This window comes from Gouania willdenowi, chromosome 1 (genome assembly GCF_900634775.1).
Source record: "Gouania willdenowi chromosome 1, fGouWil2.1, whole genome shotgun sequence".
Taxonomy (NCBI): domain Eukaryota; kingdom Metazoa; phylum Chordata; class Actinopteri; order Blenniiformes; family Gobiesocidae; genus Gouania; species Gouania willdenowi.
The window spans coordinates 25,101,648-25,118,786 of record NC_041044.1 but is presented as its reverse complement, the minus strand read 5'-3'; the positions used below and the strand labels follow the sequence as shown (position 1 = coordinate 25,118,786).

The following is a 17,139-nucleotide window of genomic DNA, read 5'->3' as shown; positions in this document are numbered from 1 at the left end:
TTAACATGTTGGCCTCTGAAATCTCTCACAACTTGAAAATGTCAACCTGTACATTTAACGCACACTAAATATCAATTTCATGCATTACAATTATTGTATATCGGGGAATATATTTACCTCCATTTTTAGTAATGTGCATAACATGTTAGTAACAATTTAGTAGGACATTAAAGCCACAATATTGTTTATTCCATTAATGCCGTTTATTGTCAATAGGTGGAAAAGATGTTTGATGATCATGTACAGTGTCTGAAAGAGGCTTAAAAATGACTCAGCATGTTGGAAATAGATTCATCATGATTCATCAATGTTTCCACGTACCCCTGGTTGGGAACCACTGTAGTAGACTAACAGAACAAAAGTGATGTAGCAGGTAATTAGTGTAAGTGCTCTTTTGGCCACCAGGTGGTGCTCATTAGTCTAAATGTAGTGTTGAGTGTTGTCACGATGTTAAACACACGCAGTGTCTCCTGTGAGAGGCTGGAAGCATCGGAGCTTTTTCCTCCGCTGGTTGGAGACTTTAGAGATTTAACTGAGTAAAACTTCTAGTTTGACTCTCTACTGCAAACGGAAACATAAAGAGGAGTCAACGATGGAGAAAAAGCAAACATCTTCTCACCAGTACGGGTCACTGGAGCGGACTGAATGGAGCAAAAGCTACAACAAACCAGGTTGTTTTACACACCTGTCACCGCAGAGGATTTCCTTTACCTTCCTTTCATTGATGAAAAAATATATATATATATGTGACATATACATTACTACTAAAAGGTCTCCATAGAGATCATTCACAGTGTAACTATGGTTCATCTCATTTTTCATGTATTTCACTACTGGAAACCTCTAGTTTCTATATTTGGTAAAATAGCAGCTAAAGTCTATATCTATATAGTTTGATGAATGTTTACATTTTCCATAAACTTATGTTTAGCTATATTTGGAATTATTTATTCATATTTTTGTGTCTTCTGTGTTTTTAAGTGATTAATGTAGTGCAGGCAGTAGACTTTAAAATGTCAAGTCTCCACAGGTGTGTGTGCGTGTGTGTGTGCGCGTGTGTGTGTGCGCGCGCGTGTGTGTGTGTGTGTGTGTGTGTGTGTGTGTGTGTGTGTGTGTGTGTGTAAAAGAAGCTGATTGTTCGTAATGAGGTCTTTGTATCTTCATTGTATTTCTGGAATCCCTCTAAATTTGATCGAACAAGTTTTGATACTCGAGCAGTGTTTACTGTTTTTAAAACATTTTTTTTTTTTTTTACAATAACTTTAAAACCAGGTGATGTTCACTTCCTTCAAAAATGTATTTTAAATCAATGTCAAGTTTGCTGATATTTTCCGATTCAGTCTCTTTTCTTATTAATCTTCACTCTACCTTTCCCTACACATGTACATTTTTCTATCTCTCTGCATCTGTTTCCATTGTTCTGTGTGAAGCACAGGGTTACATTGTGTAGCAGAAGGTTTCTAATACTGCATATTTGGGGGACACGTGGGGTGAAGTGAGGGAGCAAACACCATGAATGGAAGAGTGTGAGAGGAAAATGGGTTTTGAGGGTTGAACATCAGCGATGACTCATGCATGTTCTCTGCTGCAGAACACACTGTCTGCGTCAATGTTAGAATACAGCAAACACTACTGTCTATTTTAGTGCAAAAAGTATCATGCAAATTATGTTGAATCAAAGTCTGTTTTGTTTTGTAAAAACTAGATGTTTTGTCGGTGAAATCTGTGCTAAATATTTGGGCACCAACACCTTGTTTCAACCGAGCAGTTAGCTATTGCTAAATCATTAACAATGACTTTTTCTAAAATAATTTGTTAGTGAATATACTTTTTTTTTTGTTTTTGCTTTGAAAAAAAACAAACATACAGTAAGCTGGGGTCTATCTTGTCTATGTTATAACATTAAACCGGAGTAGCAGTGATCTGCTACTTAAACTTAAAAAAAAATACTATGGCCTGTTGTTTGTTTCTATAGTATTAAAGTTGTTTCTCTTTATTTTTTACTGTCAGAGGACGACGTGGTATCGATGGCGGACTCCAGCATCACTGTGGACGACATTGAGGGCGAGCTTTTTAAGATTGAAAGGATCCGAGATGTTTTGGTCAGGAGGGAGTCCGAGCTCAGATACATGTGAGTGTCTGTAGTGTCCCAGTGCTGCTAGTGTTCAACACTTACACTTTAGTCAATGTTTGAATAATATGTTGTTTAAGTTTTCATAATAAAAGAGTTTAGGTTATAGAAAACTTTGCACAAGGATTAGAACTGTCCTAACAGGAAGTTTTGGCTTTTCCTCCAATTACGTGTTGGACAAGAAAGCATTGCTTTCACTGTATGTAATTTAAACTGGAATATTTGCAATTCCTGAAGAAAATGCAAGTGAGGATGTCTTTGTCTCCATAAAATATTATTTTATGGAGACGGTGTCAGTCCCCCGACCCATATTTCACAATGATTTTAACATAAAATCAAATAAAAGAGCTATCAATTATAAAAATCTGAAAAAAATTAAAATCTCAAATCTAGAAACACCAAAACATAAAAGCATTAGATGTGCTCTATTAAATATTAGATCACTGAGATCCAAATCTCTACTAGTAAATGACCTTATCTCAGAAAATAACTTTGATTTATTCTGTTTAACTGAAACATGGCTGTATCAAGATGAATATGTTAGTTTAAATGAAGCCACTCCTCCCAGTCATTTAAATACTCATATGCCACGAGACATAGGCCGTGGAGGTGGTGTAGCAGCTATTTATCATTCCTCTCTCCTAATCTATCCTAAACCAAAGGCCAGTTACACTTCCTTTGAAAGCCTGGTTCTAAATTTATCTCATATCGAATCAAAAACCTGCCAGCCAGTCTTATTTGCGATAATTTACCGTCCTCCAGGCCCTTATTCTGAATTTCTATCAGAATTCTCTGAGTTTATATCAAACTTAGTCCTCAGTTCTGATAAAATACTGATAGTAGGAGATTTTAATATCCATGTGGACAAAGATAGTGATAGCCTGAGCTCAGCCTTTATGTCCCTAATAGACTCAGTTGGCTTTTTTCAAACTATTAATGAAGCTACTCATCGTTTAAATCATACTCTTGATCTTGTTCTAACATATGGCCTTGATATTAATGAACTAAAAGTCTACCCTGAAAATCCTCTGCTATCAGATCACTTTTTAATATCTTTTAACATTATCCTAGAGGATCTCGCACTGTGCAATAAAATAGTTACAAGTAGAAATCTATCCAACAGTGCTGTGGCTAAATTTAAAGAGGCCATTCCTGCTGCCTTAAACTCAGTGCACCATCCAATAAATAACTATGATATTAATTATAACCCCTCTCAACTGGATCTGCTTGTCGATAGCTCTGCTAGTCAACTAAAATCCACCTTGGACTCAATTGCCCCATTGAGGGAAAAAACTATTAAACGTCAGAGGAAAGCTCCGTGGTTTAGCTCTGAAACTCACACACTCAAACAAACAACCCGTAAATTAGAGAGAATGTGGCGCTCCAATAAAACAGAGGAGTCACGAATACTTTGGCAAGAAAGCCATAGTAAATACATGACAGCCTTACGACATAGTCGATCTACATACTACTCCTCACTAATTGAAGAAAATAAAAATAATCCGAGGTACCTTTCAGCACTGTAGCCAGGCTAACACAAAGTCAGAGCTCTATTGAGCCCATGATTCCTCTAGCCCTCAGCTGTGAGGACTTTATGACATTTTTTAACGATAAAATTCACAAGATTAGAGATAAAATTAGCCACTCCCTGCCTTCACCTGGGCCTGCTGTACCATTAAATGTAAATAGGCCTAACCTAAACTGTTTCACACATATAGGACTTCAGGAACTTAACTCTATTATTTCATCCTCCAAACCATCGACCTGCCTTTCAGATCCGATCCCAACTAAGCTGTTTAAAGAAGTTGTTCCCCTGGTCTGCCCATCTTTGTTGGAGACAATAAATATATCCCTATCAATAGGCTACGTGCCACAGTCCTTTAAAGTAGCTGTAATCAAACCCCTTCTCAAAAAACCTACTCTTGATTCCAGCACTTTAGCAAACTACAGGCCTATATCTAATCTTCCTTTTATTTCAAAGATTCTTGAGAAAGTTGTGGCAGCTCAGCTCTGTGAATTTCTTCAAAACAACAGCCTGTTCGAGGACTTCCAGTCAGGCTTTAGAGCTCAACACAGCACAGAGACTGCTTTAGTTAAAGTAACTAATGATCTACTCTGGGCTTCAGATGAAGGACGACTCTCAGTGCTGGTTTTATTAGATCTTAGTGCAGCTTTTGACACTATAGATCACTATATTCTACTAGAGAGATTAGAGAAATTACTTGGAATCACAGGGACTGCCCTAAACTGGTTTAAGTCCTACCTATCTGATAGGTACCAGTTTGTACACGTGAATAATAAGTCTTCTGTGTACACTAAAGTAAGCTACGGGGTTCCTCAGGGCTCTGTGCTAGGTCCAATCCTCTTCTGTATCTATATGATCCCCCTTGGTAATGTTATGAGAAAATACTCTGTTAACTTCCACTGCTATGCTGATGATACCCAACTGTATGTATCAATGAAGTCAGGTGAGACAAATCAGCTATCTAAACTTGAGGCCTGTCTAAAGGACATTAGGGCCTGGATGGACCAAAATTTTCTTCTTCTCAACTCAGACAAGACTGAGGTCATTGTACTGGGCCCGCGACACCTTAGAGAAACCTATGCTAGCCTAACTGCCCTAGATGGCATTACTCTGGCACAAAGCACAACTGTTAGAAACCTTGGGGTTCTATTTGATCAGGATTTATCCTTCAACTCTCACATAAAACAAACTTCAAGAACTGCCTTCTTTCATCTCCGTAACATTGCTAAAATCAGATCTATCCTGTCTCAGGGCGACGCCGAAAAGCTAGTCCATGCTTTTGTTACCTCTAGACTGGATTATTGTAATTCTCTTTTAGCAGGCTGCCCGAGCAAGTCGCTTAAGACACTTCAGCTGGTTCAAAATGCTGCAGCACGTGTACTGACTAAAACTAGGAGAAGAGATCACATTACTCCTGTATTAGCCTCTCTGCATTGGCTTCCCATAAAATATAGAATAGAATTCAAGATTCTTCTTCTCACTTATAAAGCCCTAAATGGACAGGCACCAGTCTATCTCAAGGAGCTTGTAGTGCCATACAATCCCCCCAGAACACTACGCTCTCAAAATGCTGGACTACTCGTTGTTCCATTTGTCTCTAAAAGTAGTATAGGAGGAAGAGCTTTCAGTTATCAGGCCCCACTTCTCTGGAACCATCTACCAACCACGGTTCGGGGGGCAGACACCCTCTCTACCTTTAAGGTTAGGCTCAAAACATTCCTCTTTGATAAAGCTTTTAGTTAGGAACCAGCTCATAGCTCATAATTAAGATGCAATAGGCATAGACTGCCGGGGGGGGGGGTCTGGCATGCTCGGTTGGAGAGAGGTTGGAGAGGGCGTTAAGAGAGAGGTCATTTAGGTTAGAGAGGGACCGGAGAGGGTCCCATTCCTCTTTCAAACACTCCCTCTATGTCTGCTTACTCCCTTGTGTGTTTGCTCCTGTACTCCTTCTGGCTTTTGTCTTGCAGGTCCGTGGGATCCTCAGTGTGGAGTTACAGAGACTCAGCGGCTCTGTCTCCACCCTTTTCTCTGCACACACCCAACACAGCATAACGTGGATGGCTGTTCATCATAGGAATGGGATCCACACAAGGTTCCTGCTGCTTAACAGAAGGTTTTCCTTGCCGCCATGATGAATTCATGTTGGGTGTGGGATACATATGTATGTGTATATACGTATATATGCATATGTGTGTATCCATAAAATGAAGAGTCCGTCCTTAAGACTGCTCTACTGTAAAGTGCCTTGAGATACCATTGGTTATGATTTGGCGCTATACAAATAAAGATTGATTGATTGATTGATTGATTTGTCTGGCCCGTATCGCACTGCATTAGCTTAGCATTAAGCTAGTGTTAGCATTAGCCAAGCATTAACATTAGCATTAGCCTAGCATTAGCATTACCCTAGTGTTAGCATTAGCCTACCGTTAGCATTAGCATAGCATTAGCATTAACGTAACGTTAACATTAACGTAGCTTTAGCATTAGCATTAACGTAACGTTAGCATTAGCGTAGCTTTAGCATTAGCCCAACGTTAGCCTTAGCCTAGCGTTAGCATTGGCATAGCATTAGCATTAGCATAGTGTTTGCGTTAGCATTAGTGTAGTGTTAGCATTAGATTAGAGGCATCCTCACAATAAGGAAACACTGATGCACAATGTATTACATGTTTATAGTACTGTAGTACAGCTGAATAACACTGTCATGTTTCATTTACAACCATAACATTTAGGTTTGTGTTTAATAAAATCTCATCAAGCCAACAAAATTACCATTATTCATTATTATGAAAAAAGTTTTAGTCTTTCAAATGTAGTGGAGTGAAAGTAAGAAGTAACTCCCAAAAAATATTTGTAATAAATCAAGTACAAATACTTAAAATACTACATAAGTACAGTACTTAAAGTAAATTAATTTAGTTGTTGTCCACCATGGCATTAACATATGCTGCCAATGGTCCGTCAAATTTTAAGGACCAAAAAAAACATTGAAGAATGATTAAGGCTTATTAATGAGTATGACTAGTATAAGATATTCAGTTCCTGCACTTTAAAGAATAATGAGTTATTCAGGAGTTATTTGCAATTATGTATTTATATATTGGTAAATCCAGGTTAGCACAGACACTAGCATCATTCGTAAAAAAATGTCTGTCAAGTTTTTCTCAACAATTGCGTTGTAAATTATTTAAGACTCTTTTTCATTATGATCAAACATTCTGCCACAACTGTCATCTTATCAATCCCTGCTATTCTCTCTTGGACATCCAGACAGAAGCTGTTGAAATTATAATGACTCCACCTTAGCGTCCACTCAGCAGGTTAATGCATGGAGATTTATTCATAAACTCATCTGAAAGCAGGCGGTGGCATTCCTCAAATGGCAGGAAGAATGTAGGGAATAATGTGTGGAATAACAAACAGGAATCAAGCTAATACAAGAAGGGGATTGAAAATTGAGTAATAGCTGTAAAGAATGGTTCTTTCCAGATCTTAATTTGAAGCATTTTGTTCACCCTGAAAACAATGAAATGGAAGATTTCAATATGCAATGTATTGAATCCTTTCTTTCCAATCATTATAACTGTGCTTCCAACAATATAAGGTTGTCAGAGGCAAGTTTTCACCCAGTTTGAATTACAACATTAAAATGTATGTCTGTGTCCCTGTTTTTAATAAATATATTCAGCAGATTTTATGCTGTTTTCTTTAGCTTGTCTCACAGATGATGTATATGGTTTGCATTGCATTCACCTTTTACTTGTATTTGGTATGTTTATATGTGCTTTTTATGTGATGAGCTCTACAAGATGACTTATTGTTATAATTAGCGCTGTATAGATAAAGTTGAATTGAATAGCCTTAATTTGCTTATGCAGGATGGACGACATTCAACTGTGCAAGGAGATCACTCACCTGAAGAAGGAGCTGCACATGCTGGTGTCCATACCAGGTAACTCTTCTGGATAAAACAACAATTGACCAAATTTTATGTATTAGATAATCTGTTCTCAGTTCAAAATTATCTACATTCTCTCCATGTTGATAAAGTCTCCATATCTTAGAGACATTTTTTTTTTACAATATGTTGTGACAAAGACTCCGTAGTCTGTATAATGTCGGTTCCAGTCCATTATTCTCTTGTCTCAAATCGAGTGTTGGCTGCCTGGTAGATGAAAAAACTGTAGCTCTTGAGCAGTGCTCCCATTCATCAAGCTGATCAGAGATGAGTTTAAATGGATTCGGTTTAGCATAAACTGAGGCTGCATGTTTGGTCCTCCTTATGGCCGAATGGGTTGAAGGACATGATCAACTACAAATCAGAGCTGGGTCTGCCCTAGGGATGGCCACTAGGGTTTCTAGTAAGATACAATGACCACTGCTGCCTGGGACTAATTTGTGTTGAGTTTGTATGTTCTTCCTGTGTTTGTCATTTTTTATTTCCTCACAATCTGCAAAAACATGTATGTGGATGTGTTTGAATGCCTTTGTCACAATATATCTTCATATAGCTCATTTCAGACATTATTTAGACATCTTAAAGAATCTATATATATCTATATATATTTTTTTAACAATCATTTGAAATGAGCAGCTGTTCGAAGGTGTTGTCCAGGCAGTTTGTGCTTCTATAAATGCTGTGTAAAATCAAACTGGACTAAGTGAAGGGGGGAAGACATTAGGAACATTTTCATAGTCACGAATTCAGTCACAAATCATCCCATGTACAACAGCTGCTTCCAGGCCAACTCCTGTCAAACTTAAGAGCTACAATGTTGCAGCAGTTTGATGATAGAAATAGAAAATACAAGTATCTTCTTTTCATTTGTTTTCTCACAATCTGCCTTGATTTTCAGTATTAAAGCTGTTATCTGGAGTTTCTGAGAAATCTATATTTATGTATGATCCTTTTGAAATGTGAATGCTTTTACTATGGTCTACTGCCGGTGGTCATTCATCTATATCAATGTATATAAGTCCCGCCTTCATCTAATAGAGCCCTATACAAATGGAAACGATTGCCGTGATCACCCAGCCAATGGGCTTTGACTTCCAGTACCGGGGCCTGTCAATCGAGTGAATGCGCGTGCTTAAACTGTGCACGTAAATAAGGCTGCGCATCACAACAGCACACAGGTATCACTATGCGTAGCATAGCATCATGGAAGAGGGCACCGAAACTCCAAAGTTACCCATTCCACGATTGCCAACATTTTAAGCTTCTTGTTATGTTCCGCGATGTGAGTGCACAAACATAGAGGCGTGGCTTCTGGTAGATTGGCAGAGGAAGTGGAGCTGTTGAAGGTGGGACATCAGCTTTAAGTACACAATGGTGCTTTTAAAAGGTTTATTCAACTCCCAGCAACAACGTGTAATATTTACTACAGTATTAAATGTAGAGTTATTTACAAATTGGGTTATGATTTGTTTTTTGGAATGTAATCTGAGACTTTTCCATATATTTCTGTGTTGTACTCTAGAGAAAGAGAAGTCAAATGAGGACAGGCACAAAGAAGAACAGCTACTTCAGCAGATCCACAAGCTGGTGGAGGCCAGAGATTACCTTGTAGACGATGTAGAGTTTGAACGACTCAGGTGTGATTTTCATCATCTAAAATAACTTTGAGCTCTGGTGAATTAAACACAGTAAAACTGTCTATAATATATCACCAAGTAGAACCACAGAGCACATACACCAAACATGTGGCCTTAATGAAATGTTCTCCATTTAATGTTTGTAAGAGCAGAGTTTTTCAAAAACACACATAATAACAGTGACACATTTGTGACACATTACATTACAATTATTACATCATAAATCAACACATTTGTAAAAATTTTAAAAAATACCACATCCATTAAATTTCCATTCTTAATGACACAAATCTGTAATCAAATCATATTTCCTGTGTCACTTGGGTTATGTTCAAGAAATAAAGAAAATTTACAAACATGTACAGCACTATTGTTTGACTTTGAAGAGATTACATTAAGATTATAAAAAAAAAAAAAACAAATCAGATAACATTATTTTAAAGCCACAGCAAATGTTGGCTAAACATGAAAATGACATGAACGGTCAGACAGTATTCAATACTAAATAAACTACAATATACACAATTTTTTTTTTTAAATGTATTTGTAATTATTCAATTTTATTGTATTTATTGATTTATTTGTTTCTTTCATGAAAATGCAAACCAACATAGATTCCCCATGTACATCAAACTATATTCTGATAATAATAATATTCCTATTTGTCTGCTGTTGAAAATTTGCAAATTTCCCCTTTGTTGGACTCATAAAGGTTCTCTTTATTTTTATATAACAGTCCAAATGATACATTTTCATGATTGGAAAGGAGCAGTAAGAAGAAATTATTTCAGCCTATTCTTATTGTGGTTAACTTTTTATTAATATTTCTGCTTTGTGGTCAAATCTAATGTGCCATCACTTCACTGCTAGTTCGGAACATTTTTTTTTTTTGTTTTCTGCTAGTTTTGAGATAATTAGTTTGTGAAAAATGAAGAGATGCTATGATGAAAAAGTAATATTAATATTCAAGGACTGGACCATTCCTTACATGTTGATTTTGCTGTGAATCTCCTGTGATTGCAGCATAACCTGCAGCTTTTTCTTTTCAACATCATAATTTATGTGGTTTGACATTAAAGGTAAACCTTGAGGTGAGAGACGGATGAAGCTCATAAAACTCGTCTGATGAGATTATTTTCTCTACGCTTCTCACACTGCCTCACATGTCACTGATGCTTATTGTTGGCAGCTGACAGCATGTTGTGAGGATTGCAGCCATTGATAGGAGAGAAGAAAAGGAAGTGACGACCCTCAAGGCCACGATATCTACGCCATGTTTGCACTGCTTATACAACCAATCAGCAACACAGCAGTTATTAGTACAATCAAAAAAAAAATTTCAGTTCATAATATGTACATTTAAAAAGTGTACATTAACATACTACTACATCATTATTATCACCTGAGGTTTCACATTAGTATCAGTGTTGCCATCTCCTTCAGTGCATTTTCTAGCTTAGTGTCTTGCAAGGTGTTATTATTATTACTGAAAAATAAATTAACAGAGGTGAAAGTAACGGATTACAAGTACTCATGTTACTGTAATTGAGGTGCTTTTATGGGTACAAAATTTAAACCAATTACAGACCTTACATGATGGAAGATTCCATTACCTTTTGGAGGAGATCTGGATCAATATACTGATTCTGAATTAGTTTAAAAAATAAAAACATCACTATCTCTTATCATTGGCCAAATCAAAATGATTAAAATCCTAGTTTGTAATTGACCGATCTTTATGAAATATGTTATGTCAAGTTAGTCTTTACATAGTTTCTGGATCGAGAAAGGATTGTGCATTTTATTCTGGTTTTTCTTTAGAGAAAACAAAGACCTACTGTATGGTTATTACCAGAGGTGAAAGTAATGGATTACAAGTACTCGTGCGTGTTACTGTAACTGAGTTGCTTTTATGGGTACTTGTACTTTTTTGAGTATATTTCTCAATCAGCAATTTTACTTGTAAAAGTAATGCGTTGCATTTCTACACCCAACCTTTACTGAGTAAAATATTATTATTATTATTATTATTATTATTATTATTATTATTATTAGATTTTTTATTTTTCTCACATGTAATTTAATATTATTTTTTGTTTTAAAATGATCAACGGACATTTTGAAACTACAAAATATTTTATGACAAAACAACAACCAAATGCATCACATCATAGTCGACCAATCAGATTAAACATAATACACTACACCAAAACAGCAGTGGAGATTATTTTCTCAGTTTTTGATTTCATAAATTGAGCTTAAAACCTGAGAATTTTTTTATGTTGAATTTAATTCATTGGTGTTAATTTATTGAAAAAAGAATTGTACATTTTGACAAACCTTTTATTTTATACAGATGCCTTTGTGGAAAATATATTAAGTTCCAATTGTGCAAAATGTGGTCTCTTCCTTTTTCAGTTTATACATGAGATGTTTACTGTATTCTAGGAAACATTGCAAGATTTATCATCAAAAATAATCATGGGAGGTGAAAGTAACTATTAACTTTTGCTTTGAGTACTATTTCATTGAGCTACTTTTTACTTGTACTTGAGTATTTTATCTATGAATTACTTGTACTTGTACTTTAGTACATTTTCAATCAAGTAACAGTACTTCTACTTGAGTAGTATATATCAGTACTCTTTACACCTCTCTAAATTAAACACCAACAATTTAAAAAATCAAAAAGATTGTGGGAAACAATTGGAGTGAAGTGAGTGCAGTTTTAATGTACTGTGAGAACAGCCGTGTGTTTATTTTCTAACAGTTAATCTATACATTTACAGAGAAAAAGAAGAAGACAAAGAAATGGCAGATTTCCTCAAATCTAAATTCCCTAGAAATAAGAAGCAGTCAGGTATATGGTGGGGTGGTGAGTGATCAGGGGCTGGGAATACAAACCTGTTTGTTTTTGTCTTTCAGTTACAGTTTGATTGTTGTATGTTTCAGGTAATCCAACAAAAATGACACCAACCAGAGCTCAGGAGGCTTCTTTACCTTTTACAAAAACGGGCCTGACTCTTCTCAAGGAGTGCTGTGGCTTTTCGTGCTCCATCATGTAGAGCTACAACAGAGAGAGAACCAAGAGCGGACATGGAAGCGACAGAACAAAACATGGTCACTCCACAGGAGCAGATTCCAGATTCAGTCTGTCATTTATAGTTAAAAGCATGAAAAAGTGCAGTGAAGATACTGGAGATGTCCTCAGTTTTGGAAAAGGACATTTGTGTTTTCTGTTGTCTGGGAGAAGTGTTGATATGAACTCTTTTTTTCTCGCCCTGTTCATGGAAGTACAGTGAATACTAATTGGACTGAACTACCATGATGTGTTCAAGGTTTTTTGGAGAAGAAAACGCTATTATAGGTGTCTGTTGTTTTCTAACAAAGGCCAATTTAAGAGGAGTCACTGGTTCACTCGAGTCTGCTGGAGCTTTATAATTATCACTGAGGAAATAACACTAATGAAACTGACATTAGCTCACTGCTGTTATCAGGATGAAGTTATAGGTGATGTCACTGGGACTTTGGATTTACATAATGTGACTTTTTAATAAGTGGTTGTTTGTGATCAAAAAAAACAAGCAGTGTTTCATGCTTTCTGTTTCTTTGGTAATAGTTAATGATCTGCTGCCTGTTTGAATACTGTATATATATATACAGTATATATATATAAATAACATGACTGTAAATACTGTTTGCTGATTCGCACTGGGAATATTTTCCTGCTTCGAGCCTCAGGCTAGTATAGGCATACAGTATTTGCAATGGGGCTGAACATAGGAAATTATTGAGAGATGAGAGATTATTATAAAGGAAGTGTTGTATAGATGTCTATTTACAGTATTTCTAATCTTGTTTATTTTCTTGCATTTTGAATAAAATATTCATGTTAAATTCTTTATTGTATTTTCTATTACGAAATAATGTGAAAGTTTAAAATAAAAAGCAAAATTGTATTTCATTAATTGGTGGTTTTTCTGATCCTTCTTTTTTTTTTTTTTATCTTGTCTGCACATGCTGTCAAAGGTCAACACTACAAGAAGTGCAATCATTATGAGACAGCAATGCATGTTTTGTTATTGCAATAAAATAAATTGATTTATTTTATTGCTTAATTGTGACCATCACCAGCCCTCCCTAAGGAAGGGTAAGAAATCTTTTATTAGAGGGAGGATATAAAAAGGGAGAGCAGTGTTACACCTTTTTTTTTTTTTTTAACAAAAAGGTGGAGAGCACTCATAGCCACAAGCAGTTATTGTTTCAACAAATATTAACTGTTTGTGCTAAGATCTAATTCATCCATATGTAATTCTCAATGGATTATGTGGTCAAGATATGAATTAATAAAATCTTAGACCTTAATGACATATAATATACCAAAACAAAGCATAAATCGCTGTCTAGAAAATTAAGTGACTCATAATGTCTCATAACTCAGCATTTTTCAATGTGCACACTATTTGTCACTATTTTGGCTTAGAATTTTATTTTACCATCTATCTTTATTTTACCATCTATCTTTATTTTATCATCTATCTTTTTATTCATTTCATTATTTTTTCTGTGGACAGAAACTGATGCATCCAAGGCACCGGGTGCAGGGACGAAGAGGCCAATTAAGCTTTGGAGCTCGTCTTCATGTTTTCAAGAAGAATGGTCACCATAGCAACAATGTAAAACCCACATCTTTACAAGGTAGAAGGCAGCATGGTTAAAGAAGATAAAACTAAAACAGTGAACAAATCCTGTAGTATATCCATTAGTGTTACCACAAATAGAAGACCTGGAAACTAAAAATATATCAAGTATCTTATTATTATCAGTTATCTATTTTTTCATAATTCAAGGTGTGTATTTCAAATCTCTTATCTTTTTAAACTGTGTACCTGTTAAAATATCATCAATACCATAAAAGGTGCGCACACTCATATATTGTGTGTTTTATGGAAAAATAAATGATTGAGTGTAACTTTACAAAATCAATTGATGCTAACTTGCTTTGGCGATATTTGGAGACGGAATGTAAATGTAGCACATGTGTTTCAGTGAGTACAATTATTCCTTAAAAAAACAGCTATTATTACAACTCTTTATTCTGTCGAGGTTTTTAAGAGGCTCACAAAGCCTCAAAAATGTTTGTGGAAAATCCTTTGGAATGTGAAAGAGACAAAATGACCTCTGTGGAGGTGGACAAAAGAGAGAAGATGAGAAAGGGAAGAAAGGGTAACGCAGTGTACCACAGGGGTGTAATGGGCACAGTGAGTCATCACGTGGTTCCCACAAGGAGCAGAGCACAGTGAACACACCATCAGAAAAAGGGCAGAGCTGTCATTCAAATATGACAATCTAGATTCTAGAAGCTGTGCTGTAGTGCCACACATCTCAGCGTGTGTACTAGAAAGTGTAAATACGTGAAATGCAAAACATTAAAAGGAGACAGTGTTAGCAAATGCAGTTAAAGCAGTTAGGCTTGTTTCATTATCATTATCTAAAAAATAATAATGAGACTTAAAGTCACTGTCACTGTTTGTTGCCATCGTTGAATGAGTATAGTTTCATTTAGCTCACAAAAAAAAGGTGAATTTTAATATGGGGTTGGATTTGTGTTTGTAAATCACAACAGTGATTTAATTTAAGCTTTAAGAAACAATAAATGTCATCAGTCTTGTCTTTTTATGTGCCTAATATGACCATTATATGAGCATTTATAATCCTACAGCAGAAAAAGACGAATATAAAAAAATAAAATAAAATAATGTGATGGGATCCCAAATAAAGAGCAGCTTTTATGTGACACTGTGTTAGCCTATATGTTTATCCACATTTTAAGAAACATATTTACCGTACTACTCCATACAAGGCTTTAACTTTGAAAATGACATAACCACATCATCTTGATAAAATTGATAAAATAATAATGAATATATATATTTATTTTAATGAGTTTTCATAGTTTTAAACAATAACGCATACAGAACATTAGAGAACAGGGAGTGACCAAATAATGATAATTATTATTATTATCATTATATTATGATTTTTTTCATTATTATTATTATACCAAGTTTCTTATTTAAAAAAAAAATGATAATAGAAAAAAAAAAAAAAAACAAAGACAGAAAAATAAATTAATTAAAAAAAAACAGGCTAACTATAATTTACATTTTGATTATATAATTGGGTTTCTTTGCATTGGTGTACGTCACCCATTTATCCCAACGGGAATCAAACCACCCGTGTTTGTCATTTAAAAAAGGCAGTCAACTCTTCCATCTTATATATTTCTAATGACGTTTCCCATCATGATGTTAAAGTTGGTACGTCCAGAAATAACAATTTCTTTGTTATGGCTTTTTTGCTTGCAACCAGCAAGGCACTAAACAAACGCTTATCCTTTTCTATCCAGTCCTGTGGTACACAATCAAAAAACAGAGTTTTCATTTCAAAGGCAAATGTACAGTTAAAGGTGCAGTCTGCAACTCTTGTAAAAGTGAGTTTTTGTCATATTTGCTAAAGCTGTCACTATGTAAGGACAGCTTTACATAAAACTAGTAGTTTGTGTGAACAGACTCATTGAGTCCCTCCTGCTGCTCCTGCAGCTTTTGGCAGATTGCCAGAATGCACCGCAACCGAGCAAAAAGAACCAATCAGTGCCAGGGTTGTGTTTGATGGACTGTCTGACAGCTGTTGCTCACAGGCCCCGCCCCTTTCCCGGAGCTGTAGCGCCGTCTTTTTTAACAGTGTATGGTCTGGAGGAGTAGAAGATGGAATTAGTGACTTTTCTGTTTGAAAGGTAATTACTGCTGCTTGATTTACATATGTTTGATTTGTAATTGTTACACTAGAACTCTGTAGAGCATGTGTTGTTTGTGTGTGCGCAGCAGCCTCCGTGTGGGCTGCTGAAAGTGACACTGTGTTGTTGCTGCTGTTGCTGAGGTGTGTGCACATTGAGAGAGAAGCGCTGCAGTAATATGCTTTTAACAGAGCATGTTATATTACTGTGATGTTGCTGTCGGATTAACTTCAGCTTGTTAGCTCCTCTGAGGGAGGGACTTTGGAAAGTTTGGAGGCAGGGCAAGAGAGCAGCGGAGAGGGAGGGATCTGAGAGTTGTGGATGGCACCTTTAAAGAGATCTTGCAGTGTGCCATGAAAGTCCATCCAGTATTGCCTGATTAGGGGGCAGCAGTCCCAAAAAAATGTACATATCAAGCCCCACTCATCTTCTGATATATTTATTCCTCCTCCTTTCTCCGATGATGCCTTGACATAACTGGTTGAAATGTATACAAACATGAAATAATTTTCTTATTGGTATTTCCTTTAAATTTATTTATTTATTTATTTATTTATTTATTTATTTATTTATTTATTTATTTATTCAGTTCATTTCCGACATGGTTGCAATCACAGAAATTCATTTTGACATTCAGAGCAAAATCACATCATTGTTTTTTTTTTTTTTTTTTGTCCTTTCGCATGCCGGAAAGGGCGACGGAAAAAAGCATTATGCTTATCCAGATCCGTCCCCTGATTTGAACACAGATAATTTTACATCAAACCTCGTTTCTTCCCTTGTCAAACATTCTCATCTTCTTCATAATTTCATCTTTTCATTAACGGTTTTTTTTTTTTTGTCCTTTTTTATGTGATGTGTTCTCGTCTGCAGTCATTGTTCCTGTTGTTACTCCTCCTCACTGTCCTTTTTCTCCGTATCTCCTCGAGCTTTCTTTTCCAGTCGTTGTTTACGTTCCTCCAACTCTCCAAACGAAAAGTTCTTCTTCTTTCGGAGAACCTTCATATCCTCGGAAAGTCGCCTCAGCTTACGATCCATCAGAAAGGCACATGCACATACACATACCCCAATCATTAGCAGGCCAAAGAT

At 36.0% G+C, this 17,139-nt stretch overlaps 1 protein-coding gene across 2 annotated transcripts; it reads left to right on the top strand.

Moving 5' to 3' along the window:
- Window positions 1–450: 450 nt before the first annotated feature.
- On the top strand, window positions 451–13,023 carry pik3r6a (phosphoinositide-3-kinase, regulatory subunit 6a). 2 transcript variants are annotated; one of them, XM_028454812.1, is made up of 6 exons: window positions 451–671; window positions 2,011–2,131; window positions 7,538–7,611; window positions 9,140–9,254; window positions 12,044–12,114; window positions 12,207–13,023. In XM_028454812.1, the coding sequence occupies exons 1-6, from the start codon at window positions 593–595 to the stop codon at window positions 12,317–12,319; spliced, it is 573 nt and encodes a 190-aa protein (XP_028310613.1). In that variant the 5' UTR covers window positions 451–592; the 3' UTR covers window positions 12,320–13,023. The 2 variants fall into 2 exon arrangements, with proteins under 2 accessions (XP_028310613.1, XP_028310606.1); XM_028454805.1 differs by having other exon boundaries at window positions 12,044–12,129.
- Window positions 13,024–17,139: the final 4,116 nt, after the last annotated feature.